Source organism: Rhinopithecus roxellana, chromosome 2 (assembly GCF_007565055.1).
Source record: "Rhinopithecus roxellana isolate Shanxi Qingling chromosome 2, ASM756505v1, whole genome shotgun sequence".
Classification (NCBI taxonomy): Eukaryota; Metazoa; Chordata; class Mammalia; order Primates; family Cercopithecidae; genus Rhinopithecus; species Rhinopithecus roxellana.
The window spans coordinates 37,036,544-37,049,645 of NC_044550.1; the positions used below are offsets into that span (position 1 = coordinate 37,036,544).

Genomic DNA, 13,102 nt, shown 5'->3' on the forward strand with positions numbered 1-13,102 from the left:
ACTTTTTTCATGTTTTTTTTTTCCTTTAAAAAAACCTTTTTATTTTATCTTTTAATTTTTTATTATAGATTCAGGGGGTACATGTGCAGGTATGTTACATGAGTATGTTGTATAATACTGGGGTTTGGATTTCTAGTGAACCTGTCACCCAAATAGTGAACATAGTACCCCACAGGTAGTTTTTTAATCCTCAACATCTTCCCAACCCCCCTTTTTGGAGGCCCCAGTGTCTATTTTCTCCATCTTTATGACCATGTATACCCATTGTTAAGCTCCCACTTATAAGTGAGAACACATGGTATTTGATTTTCTGATTCTGAGTTATTTTACTTCGGATAATGGCCTCCAGTTCCATCCATGTTGCTACAATAGACATGATTTCATTCTTTTAATGGCTGCATAGTATTCCGTGGTGTATACATACCACATTATCTTTACCCAATCCATCACTGATGGACACTTAGGTTGATTTCATGACTTTGCTAATGTAATAGTGTTGTGATAAACGTATGAGTGAAGGTGTCTTTTTGACAAAACAATTTCTTTTCCTTTGGGTAGATACCCAGTAGTGGAAATGCTGGGTTGAATGGTAGTTCTATTTTTAGTTCCTTGAGAAATCTCCATCTTGTTTTCCACAGAGGTTGAGCTAACTTACATTCCCATCAACAGTGTAGAAGCATCCTCTTTTCTCTGCATCCTTGCCAATATCTGTTATTTTATTTCAATGATAGCTATTCTGACTGATATGAGATGGTATCTCACCGTGGTTTTAATCGGCTTTTCTCTGATGATTAGTGATGTTGAGCATTTCTTCATATGTTTGTTGGCTGCTTGTATGTCTTCTTTTGAGAAGTGGTTGTTCATGTCCTTTTTGTGTGTGTATATATATATATACATTTTTTTTTCTTTTTTTTTTTTTTTTGAGACAGAGTCTCACACTCTGTCACCCAGGCTGAAGTGCAGTGGTGCAATCACTATAGCCTTAACCTCCTGGGGAGACTTTCCAACTTTGCCTATTTTTTAATGGAATTGTTTTTTCTTGTTGAATTGTTTAAGTTCCTTATAAATTCTAGACATTAGTCCTTTGTCACATGTATAGTTTGCAAATATTTTCTCCCATTCTGCAGGCTGTCTGTTTACTGTGTTGATAGTTTCTTTTGCAGTGCAAAGTTCTTTAGCTTAATTTTCATTTGTCTATTTTTGTTTTTGTTGCATTTGTTTTTGAGGTCTTAGTCGTAAATTCTTTGCCTCAGTCAATGTCTGGAAGAGTTTTTTGTAGGTTTTCTTCTAGAATTTGTATAGCTTCAGGTCTTACATTTAAGTCTTTAGTCCATCTTGAGTTAATTTTTGTATATGGTGAGACATGGGGACAGAGTTTCACTCTTCTGCATATAGCTAGCCAGTTTTCCCAGCACCATTTATTGAATAGGGTGTCCTTTTTCCATTGTTTGTTTTTGTCAAGTTTGTCAAAGATCAGCTGGTTGTAGGTGTGTGGCTTTCATTCTGGGTTCTCTGTTCTGTTTGTTCCATTAATTTATGGGCGTGTTTCTGCACCCATACTATGCTGTTTTGATTACTGTAGCCTTGCAGTATAGTTTGAAGTTGGGTAACATGATGACCCTAGCTTTGTTCTTTTTGCTTAGGATTACTTTGGCTAATCAGACACTTTTTTGATTCTGTATGAATTTTAGAATTGTTTTTTGTAATTATTTGAAAAATTATGTTGGTAATTTTATAGGAATGGCACTGAATCTGTAGATTGCTTTGGATAGTATGGTCATTTTAACACATTGATTCTTCCTTTACATGAACATGGAATGTTTTTCTGTTTGTTAGCATTATTTATGATTTCTTTCATCAGTGTTTTGTAGTTCCCCTTGTGGAAGTCTTTCACTTCCTTCATTAAATGTATTCCTAGGTATTTTAGTTTTTTGTGGCAATTGTAAATGATATTGAGTTCTTGGTTCTCAGCTTCAGTATTGATAATGTATAGAGACGCAACTGACTTTTGAACATTAATTTTGTATCCTGAAACTTTACTGAAGTCGTTTATCAGGTCTAGAAGTCTTTTGGATGAATCTTTAAGGTTTTCTGGGTGTAGGATCATGAAATGATTCATTTTTAAACTCAAGTTTCTGCCATTGCCTAATCACATGGCCAATCCATTCATCTGAATTTCTGCCACATGTGTTGGACTACATGAAAAAAGAAAAAACTTTATTGATAACTCTTTCAGGTTCACTTTAGAAGCTTTCATTACACTTAATTCCAAACCTGTCATTTTGGTTTGGGAGTTCAAAGAAATCCATTTTCTTCTGCACAGTCCACCAAATCTCCAAATAAGTGATTATAAAATACTTCATTTGTTTCCAGTCATTAATATATAAAGAAGCAGATAAGTTTTAGAATTTTCAGATCAAACAGGGGCATGAATTGTATATCATTGATTTTAAAAAGTGGGGACAGTCTTGAAAGTGCCATCCAATAGCCAAAGTGAAACATGCACTAGTTTTTCTATGTTAGATTTAGTGTTAAATATAAGAAGTCTATCTTTCTTGACAGTCAAATTTTTAACCAAGAATAGTTCACCATTTTAGGTGCTTATAACACTGGAGGAATCTCAATATCAGCAAATGTCTGGTTCAGAAGGTTGCTGAGCTTGTCAAATTCTTTTAATTCTCTGACAAAGGGTGTCACATGCTTGAAGACAAGCATGGTGTTATATGTGAAGGGGCATAAATTATACACAATTGAATAATTTGGCAGAGGAGATCTCTTGTATTTTTCACCTGCATTTTCACTTACTCTATGATCTTTGAAGCACTGGAACACTGAGGGCAGATCTTCCCGACCTGCTCCACTCAGACTCACATACTAATCTCCTCTGGAGACATCCTCACAGACACATCCAAAATAACACTTTACCATGTTTCTGGGAATTCCTTAATCCAGTCAAACTGACATCTAAAATTAAGTCCACAAGTCCACTTCTTGTCAGGTTGGCACTCATACTCATCTCCTTAACCCATATTTAATTTCCAAATAAAGACAATAGCAAGGTAATAGGTCCACCTATCATGATGCAACTATCCAGCATACAACCAAAAACACACTAATCCCTTCCCCAGAATTTGGCTTTCAGGATGTCAACATTCAGGAATTTAATCTTTCAGGATTGTGATTTGTGGGATTTTAGACTCAGGAGATCTCAACATTCACGATTATGAGGTTGGGGAGTATGTCTTTTGGGATTATAATCAGCACCACTTGGATAAACCTCCCATCACCTAGACACTGGGTATACAGCTTTTTACTAAAGTTCTACTTCCTCTAGAATGGAATATGTCTCTGGGCCTACCCCAGTCCCCAAACGCCCCACTAAGTGAAGCACCTCTAAAGGATTTCTGTGGTTTTTGACTGCCCACTATCTACTTTCCCTCTCATGAATATCTGGATTTTTCCTTGGAGAACCACCTCTCTGCTCTCAACCCGTATGGTCTGAATTAGCCCGACCCCAACCTCACTCCTAACGCAGAACAATCAAAACCACAGTGACTGACTTTGGAATAGACACATGATTGAAGTTGGATCCATGAAAATTAGGCTATCGAATTTTTCTGGGATCACGTAAAAAGGTGAGTTCTCTTTCTGCTGGGGTTGCTAAATGGGTAGGGCTTAAACCTGGATCTTCTGATGGCCACCTTAGCACCATAAGAGATCCTGCTTCAGCAGGAAGCCAACACACATACTTGGGGAGGTCACATATGGAAATAAGCACCACAATCCCAAGCCATGCCCATGTGCCAGCTGAGATGTGGAAATAATATCTTTGTCATGGACTCAGAAGCTCTGGCCTGCAGGAGGCAGTGAAGGAAAGCCCCAGAGAGAAATTAACTGATCAGCTATTCTAGCTGTCCTTTCTGTAGACTTCTTTGCCACTGATCATTTATTTATTCATTCATTCAAAATTATTTATTGCCATAGGACAGGTATTGGTGGTACACAGTGAAAGACACAAATAAAGTCCCTGCCCTTATAAGCTTTCATTGTAGGAGGAGCTCAGTGGTGGCAAGTGCTACAGTGAAAAGTAGAGCACGGTAAGGAGTAGAGTGTGAGGGTGGAAGGGAAGTGCTATTTTATACAGGCCTCTCCAATTAGGAGACATTTGAGCATCGATCTAAAGGGAGTGAAGGAGTAAGCCAAGTAGCCATCTGGAGCAAGTGTTCCAGGCACCAGAACAGAGAGCTGAATTGGACATGCTCATATTGTCCATGGAGCAGCCAGGGAGGCCAGAGTGGTAGGAGTGGCAGGAGCAGGGGTGATGTTGGAGGGGGAGCAGAACAGGGGTACTGTGGAGAGCAGAATGCCAAGGCCTTTCAGACCCCGACAAGAACTCTGGCTTTCTCTGAGAAAGAAGGGAACACTGGAGGGCTCTGAGCAGATTTGCCTTTCTGAACCATCGTCCTCTCCGTAGAGAATACAGGCTGCAGGGATGGGGATGGAGTTGCAGTCACTGCTAGCTCCCTGCCCAATATCCATTCTACCTTTTTTCTTTAAACCCAGTAGAACCTGGGTTCTGCTCAGGTTCAACGCCCAACTCTGAAATTCCATTTGCTAGACTCCCTAGCAACTAGGAGTAGTCAGATGAAAGAGATGTTTACTGGGAAAGCTATTATGTGCCTAATTAAAAGAGTCAGCCGGCATGCACCCTTTAACCTTTGTCCCTTCCCTCTTCTTCTCTGAAATACAGACTCGATGCCTGGAAGCATGGAAGCCACTTTGAGATACAAAGACAAGAGATGTATACTAAGCATACAGAGCTAAAAGTCAGGAGAGGCCTGGGACATTGGTGACATCACAGAGCTGCTGCTGTCCAGCCCTAGTCTGGACCATTAGGTGGATGGATTTTCCCCACGACCTTTCCAGTCTCATTCTTTCCACCTGTTAGTAAGTACCTAAGGGCACCTCCTAATACCAGGCTAAAGTGACAAAAGTAAGACTAGACAATTCCCTCTCACTGTTTCCTCCCCCCAAAAAGTCACAACGCAAAGTATAGTAGATGGGTAGAAATTATGGGGAACAGAAGTCAGATGTTTCAGTTTGTGGCATCTTTGTAAGTTGAAGGGCTTCATAGGAAGCAAAGAGAGCAGTGTGCATGTTGCTGCTGGTTGTGTTTTCTGGGAGCAGAGGACAGAAGGCTGCTCTGAGGCCCACAAGAACTCGTGCCCTGGGGGAGACATTCATCGCTCCTCTTATAAATATATGTCACCTACTCATGGGGACTCCCTAGACATTTAGATAGAATTATTTTCAAGGCCCCAGTGAAGCCCCTCCCACAAACCCTAGGACACATCACCTCGACAGGCATAGCTTCTTCCAGATTCGGGTAGAGCGCCAAGGGGTGTGGGGTCAGGTGGGCCTCCACGTCCTCCAGGAATGCCTTCCGAGCCTGCTGGGCTGGCGAGAGCTTGGAAAGCAGGTCTGCTTCCTTGGGCAGCTTGATCTGTCTCTTCTTTGGGGCCAATTGGGGAGCTCTGTGATAAATCTGGGGCAGAAAGCCCTCCACAGGGACCTGAGTCACCAGACCAGTGCAAGACGGGCAGCCCTTCCTGAAGTCATCCAGCCTCTTTCTTAGAAATACCAGCTGCCGGCTGTTCAGGGAAGTGGGGAACTTCAGCGCATTCTTGTGCTTTGTGAAACATCTGGAAGGTAGACAGATTCTCTTTGTACCTAGAATACAACAATCCTGTTCATATTAACCACAGGACTTGGGTGGGAGAAGGAGGTAGTAAAAAGGCTGGTCTCCAGCTTTTGGGGTAGGGGGTAGGGGAAGAGGGATTCACTAGAGAAGCTGGAGTTAATCATATTCCTAGTTCATAGCATAGAATCACTGCTCTGTACAAGGCCCCTCTCCTGCTTTCTTGTCTATTTTATCCCCACATCGCAGTCTCACTGGTCTCCCTTGCAAAAGCAAAACTGTTCTAGTGGATTTGGAATATATCCTTTGTTTGTACACTTCCTTGAAATTCTGAAGCGTCCTCTTGTGTGCATGCACTCTTAATTTACATAAATGGCACTATTCTGTTTCTTGTTTACCCAGTACTATATTTTAAAGACCCTTCCATGTCACTCTATATAAATCTAATTCATTATTCCAACTGCTGCCACCACACTTCTCTCCATTCACTTTGTGAAGGACACTCAAGTTGCTGCCTTTCCCAAGGGCCCTCTCCCTTCACTAAAAGGGACAGAGTGCAGTGGGGTGGGAAGAACCTGGATCCCACTGACAACTCAGCCCCTAACTAGCTGAACGGCCTTGGCTCTTCATATAACCTCTGTGGGTTTCCCCTAAACTTAAGAGACCAAAGGTTGCAAAATGGCTGTCCGTGGGCTACATCGGCCAACAAACCTGTCATTTGGTCCTCCTTATGTTTTAATAAAAATCATAATAGCTCACATAAATTGAGAATTTTCAATATAACAGACACTGTTCTAAGTGCTTTACACATACCTGCATATTTAAATCTCATAACAACCCTATGAATTAGGCATGAGTATTATTCCCATTTACAGATAAGAAAATTGAGCACAAAGAAATTAAAAAGCAAAACAAACACTTGTCGAAGGTCACACAGCTAATAAATGGTAGAGCTGGGGTTTAACCCAGGTAGTGCAGCTCCAGAAAAAGGTGCTTAATCACTTTACTAGAGTTTCTGATAAATAAAAATGTTCACATAAATAATCAGGAAAAACAGCTGCTCTTGAAAAGCCAGATTTTTCAAGATCTGTGAACAGTAGGTCCACTTTTCCAAGGAGCCACAATTAGTATATTGGTTGCCCACTTGAGACAAACCACCTGCTCTCTCATTCACAACCTCCACCTCTCCCTACGGCCATATATATAGCTGCTTCACTCAGCCTCCTTATCCACCAGCCCCCTGCTAGCATTGAGTAGTTAGGGCACAGAGATGAGATAGAAGAGACAGATGGGCAAACAGGAAGGAAAATAGAACCAGCTCCCGAATAACCTAACACAACCAGCGAACACCAAAGTCACAACTTGGAATCTGAGCATCTCATTATCCCCACATACTGCAATGCCTTAGTCAGATATTTCTAGAATCTCAGTGTCCTTTCCTGAAGCCTCTTCCACCTTCAGACCCCTTTCATCTATAATGTCTTTATACACCAAATCTAATCCTTGCTACACCCATTGCTACAAAGTGTTTTTAAGAGATTACAGCCTGACCCCAATTCTTTTCTAGTGAGTCCTAGAAACTTCTTACTTGCTGCATAGATGTGTAGATGTTGTTTTAAGGGCTTAACCCAACTCTACTGTGAAAATCTAGATGAAAGGACACAAAAAGATGAACTTAACAAAAAGTTACTCTCTGTATTTAACAAATCACTCTTAAATAGCTAAATGGCAGAAAGATGTTGAAATTACATCTAATCATAAGATTGATGACCCATTCAGTATTACCTATTAGTAAGTAACTCTCCATATTAAATATCTTTACAAAGTTCATTTTATGCATATTTACAGCTAACTCATGCACCCAAGCACTTCACAAAATCAAATCTGAGAACAAATATTTTTGTTTAAGTAGAGCCATACAACTCAAAATGGGGAATGTATGTGGCAGTGAGCTGAAACCTCATAGAATGTTAGAACTAGCAGAGATCCTGAGAGAAATCCAGGCTACTTTCTTCACTTGTCTTTTTCTTTCTGTTTTTTTTTTTTTTGTTTTTTTTTTTTTTTTTTTTCAAGACAGGGTCTCACTCTGTTGCTCAGGCTAGCATGCAGTGGCAATTATAACTCAATAGCTCACTGCAGCCTCAAATTCCTGGGCTCAAGGGATCCTCCAATCTCAGTCCCCCAAATAGTTGGGACTACAGGTGTGTGCCACCATGCCTAGCTAAATTTTTAAATTGTTTTTCTAGAGAGAGGAGACAGGGTCTTGCTATGGTGCCCAGGCTGGTCTCAAACTTCGGGCTCAAGCGATCCTCCTGCCTCCACTTCCCAAAGTGTTGGGATTACAGGCATGAGCCACTGTCCTCATTTCTTTCCTTTTTTTTTTTTTTTTTTTTTTTTTTGAGACAGTGTTCCGCTGTTGCCCAGGCTGGAGTGCAATGGTGTGATCTTGGCTTACTGCAACCTCTGCCTCTCAGACTCAAGTGATCCTCCCACCTCAGCCTCCTGAGTAGCTGGGACCACCGGCATGTGCCACCATGCCTGGTTACTACTTTCCTCTTTTCAATAAGGAAACTAAGTTCCAAGAGGAGAGTGAGGCAACAAGTATAGAGGGAGGGCTTTCCTCTCCCCCACATGGCCTCTCATAGTTAATAAGCTTACCACTCTGCATTATGTTAGGTTCAGGAAAAATCTTGCTTGGCCCATAAAATAAATTGAAAACAATTTTTCTAAATATTTACTGTTTTCACAGATGCTAGTACATGATATGTGGATATTTCCCTCTTTAAGAATTGCAAAAGGATACTGGACATGTATCCTAAAAAAATGAAAAAGTATGTGCTTAGAACATTCTGTATACAAATGTCAATAGCAGCTTTCTACATAATAGCCCAAAAACTGTAATGTCCAAAACAACCTGAATATCCTTCAACAAGTGAATGGATAAACAAACTGTGGTACATCCACACCAAGGAACACTACCCAGCAACGAAAATGAACTATTGATACACACAACTTAGATGGATCTCAGGGGCTTTATGATGAGTGAAAAAGAGCCAGTCTCAAATAGTTACATACTGTATTATTCTATTTATCTAACATTCTCAAAAGAACTAACTTACAGAAATGGAGAGCAGTTTAGTGATCACCAAGGCTGGGGTGGGAAAGGAAGTGACAGTAAAGGGGTAGTACTAAGCATTCCTTTGTGGGGATGAAACAGTTCGTATCTTGATGTATACATATGACCAAATGTTACAGAACTGTATACACACACACCTGAGTGCAAGAGCTGATAAAATCCAAGTAAGGTCTATAGTTCAATTAGCATATTCTGCCAGTGACGTTTCCTGGTTTGGCAATGTGCTATCATTATGTAAAATGGTACCACTGTACGCAGCTAGGGGAAGGGTACATGGGAACTCTGTACTATTTCTGCAACTTCTTGTGAGTCTACAGTTATTTCAAAACAAAGTTTTTAAATGGGGGGAGAAGCTCTTATGAATAACTGCTAGAAACAACTATGAATAATTGCTAACAAGTACACAATACATTCTATGTGCCAGTGAGAAGTTTACATGTGCTATCTCCATTAATCCTCACAACAATCTTAGAAAGCTGATTCCTAAGTTATTGCCCCATTTTATAGTTAGGAAAGTGAGCCCAGAAGGAGCAACCAACTTGCCTAAGTTGCCTAAGTCTCCAAACAAGAAGAGAACCAGCCTTCAACTCAAGCCTTTCTGATTCTAGACTTTGGAATCTTCACCACCACATCATGCTGTCTCCAAGAGAGACGAATCCCATTCTCAAAAGATTCTCAAGGAGTGGGCAAAGGCAAAAACATTCTTGTTCCTGCTGTGAGGCTACCACAACCGTACAAAGTGTTAGCAGACCTCCCTAGTACCCCAGGCGCTCCCTCAACCCTGGGCTCCGCTTGGTCACAGCCGCCATCTGGATGCCAAAGGCTCCAGGGGCAACAGATGCCTAACACCGGATACAGGACTCCAGGCGCCCCGGGGCATCTGACGAACAGTTGGTTGGCTAGACCGGAGAAGGCTGGGTGGTTAGCAGGAGGGCTCAGAGTCCTGGGCTAAACCAGCCTCCGCAGCGGACCCTGCGGCCATCACTTTCCCATCAGAAATGGTGATATTAGTCTACATCCCTGCGGGTGTGAGAGGCGGGGGTTGCGAGGATGACAGGAGGAAAAATCCTTTGCGAAGAGCAGCACCGAGCGCTGGTTATCTCAGCATATTATGTTGTACGTACAGGAAGCATTGAGGAGGGAAGGCAGGCAGGACCTCTCCCCCCGCCCCCGCCCCCGCCCCCGCCCCCGCCCCCGCCCCCGCCCCCGCCCCCGCCCCCGCAAGCTCGGGTCTCCAGGCGCCCCCGCGCGGCCCGCGTGGGATGCGCCCTCCGCCCCGGAACTGAGCGTTTACCCGGACCTGCAGTTCACGCCCTCGCGCACCGGGGCCAACGTCCCCGGCTGGAGCCGCCGCCTGCGGTCCCCCATGGTGGCCTTAGCTCCGGCCACCGTCCGGGCTTGGGCGGTGTGTGTGTCCTGCCGCCAACCCGTCGCTAGGACACCTCACAGCCACCGGCTGCCCGTATTTGCCCCGGGCGCCTGGCAACTCTGACGCCCCGCTGAGCGGTCCAACCCCTTCTCCGACGCCTGGGGACGTGGACCTGGCCGGGGGAAGGGAGAGGGAACCGGTCCTTGGTGTAATCACATTTTACTCTGCTGGGAAGGCCTATTCATCTTCCCACCGAAACGCGCCATAGACTGGATCAGGCCTTTGCTCATCATCCTTTCAAAAAAAGTTTACTGAAGGAAAGAAAGGAAGAAGGCAGGAGGAGCGATAAAGAGATAGCAAGAGAAAGAGGATGGAAAGGGACGGAAAGGAATAGATTTCTAAAGGTTGGGAAAGCCTTTTAGCAGGGAGATGTTTTCCTGGAGGTCTTGGAACTCTTGGTCTCACAGCTTTTGTAAACTGAGGGCTGCACACCTGTCTCTAGTCCCCAGCTGATTTCCAGAGGCCCTTCCAGCTGGTGTTGATTCTTCTGTCTCCACTCACTTCTAGCAGACAAGTACCATCCAGCTGACCCTGGTAGGCACGTGGCCACATAGTACGGATTGCATGAGGGTGTGTTTCGGTTTTACTAAATTCTCATACTACTTCTGAGTGTTTCTGATTTAAATATAAGCATTGGTTCTGCTACTTAATAATTATGCACTCCTGGGGGCAGGCTACTTACATTTTTAAGCTTCATTAATTACCTAGCCTGAAAATGGGGAAAATAATAGTATCTACCTATAGGATTATTGGGGATATCCGATGAATATAAAGACATTAACACAGTGCCAGCATTTAAGAATCCCTCAAGAATTATTATTATGCACAGTACTATTATCTCAGCTGTGAACTGGGGGTGGTAATATTTGTCCTGCCTATTTCACAGAGCTGTTGTGAGTTAGTTAATGGAGAAAGTTATGTAGGTAATCATTATAAGTACCCCAATTGTAATTTTTATTATCTTTGATATTAGTCCGATTGCTAATGCAAACTTTTTATTACTTTGAGGAGGTAGGATTTCTGTAGAAATTCTGTGAGAACTGGACCAAAGGTATGGTTATCTAGGCTGAGTGGAGTCCTGCAGGAATGATTTGTAACAATTTGTCTGAACAATGTTTGATTAAACTAAAAAGCTTCTGCACAGCAAAAGAAATAATCAGCAGAGTAAACGGCCCACAGAGTGGGAAAAATCTTTGCAGTCTATATGTCCAACAAAGGACTAATACTCAGAATCTACAAGGAACTCAAACAAGCCAGCAAGAAAAAAACAAGCAATCCCATCAACAAGTGGGCTAAGGACATGAATAGACAATTCTCAAAAGAAGATATAAAAATGGCCACCAAACATGAAAAAAGACTAGACATCACTAATTATAAGGGAAATGCAAATCAAAACAATGTAATATCACCTTACTCCAGCAAAACTGGCCATAATCAAAAAATAAAAAAACAACAGATGTCAGTGTGGATGTGGTGAAAAGAGAACACTTTTACACTGCTGGTAGGAACATAAACTAGTACAACCACTATGGAAAACAGTGTGGAGATACCTTAAAGAACTAAAAGTGGATCTACCATTTGATTCAGCAGTCCCACTACTGGGTATCTACCTAGAGGAAGAGAAGTCATTATACAAAAAAGATACTTGCACACACATGTTTATAGCAGCACAATTTGCAGTTGCAAAAATATGGAACCAGCCCAAATGCCCTTCAATAATGAGTGGATAAAGAAATTGTGGTATGTGTATATATATGATGGTATATGTAACACTCAGCCATAAAAAGGAATGAAATAATGGTGTTGGTAGCAACCTGGATGGAACTGGAGACCATTATTCTAACTGAAGTAACTAAGGAATGGAAAACCAAGCATTGTACATTCTTACTCATAAGTAGGAGCTAAGCTATGAGGATGCAAAGGCATAAGAATGATAAAATGGACTTTGGGAACTTGCGGGGAAGGATAGGACAGGGATGAGAGATAAAAGACTATGCATTGGGTACAGTGTACGCTGCTCAAGTGATGGGTGCACCAAAATCTCACAAATTGCCACTGAAGAAATTATTCATGTAACCAAAAAAAAATAAACAAATAAAGGATGCCCAGAAATATTCTGAAGGAGGCATTTTACCAGATCTCCAAAGGTTGTGACAAAAAGAAGAAAAAACTGACTACAATTTATATATCAGCAAGCAAGAGGTAGAGTTTCCTAAGATGGCTTCCTATATATTTTCTACAGCTTCAGTAATCCTTTTAAAAATATTTAGCAAAATAATATGTTGGCAAATTCTCACTCTTAAACAAACAAACAAATAAATAATTTGTCCAGATGCCTAGGGTTTCTACCAATTCAGGACTGCTTTCCAATTTCTCACCTTAAAGTTCTATTTTTTTGCTTTGTTTTGTTTTGTTTTCTTTTCTTTTTTGAGACGGAGTCTCACTTTGTTGCCCAGACTGGTGTGCAGTGGTGCGATCTCAGCTCACTGCAACCTTTGCCTACTGGGTTCAAGCAATCCTCCTGCCTCAGCTTCCCGAGTAGCTAGGATTACAGACACGCACCACCATGCCAGGCTAATTTTTGTATTTTTAATAGAGATGGAGTTTCACCATGTTTGCTAAGTTCTATTGTTTTTGTTATTCAAATGCTTGTTTTTGTTATTCAAATGCTTGTTTTGTTATTCAAATACTATTATATATGAGTAATCCTTTTGGGAATGAAATGGCCACCTTACCTGGCAAAAAGTCTAGAAATAAACACCTGGAACATCACTAACCTCATTCTTAAATAACATATACTCACTTGATTACTGACTGTATTTAATACATTTCACCTTTG

At 41.7% G+C, this 13,102-nt stretch overlaps 1 protein-coding gene across 1 annotated transcript in view; it reads right to left on the reverse strand.

Moving 5' to 3' along the window:
* The window catches only part of FAM47E (family with sequence similarity 47 member E), a 31,328-nt gene extending 21,126 nt beyond the window's left edge, over positions 1–10,202 (reverse strand). Inside the window, exons 1-2 of the mRNA XM_010361236.2 lie at positions 10,129–10,202; positions 5,357–5,702 (exon numbers count right to left, since the gene is read on the reverse strand). Coding sequence (XP_010359538.2) covers positions 5,357–5,702; positions 10,129–10,202 — 420 coding nt within the window. The remainder of the gene's footprint in view (positions 1–5,356; positions 5,703–10,128) is intronic.
* Between the last annotated feature and the right edge of the window lie 2,900 nt (positions 10,203–13,102).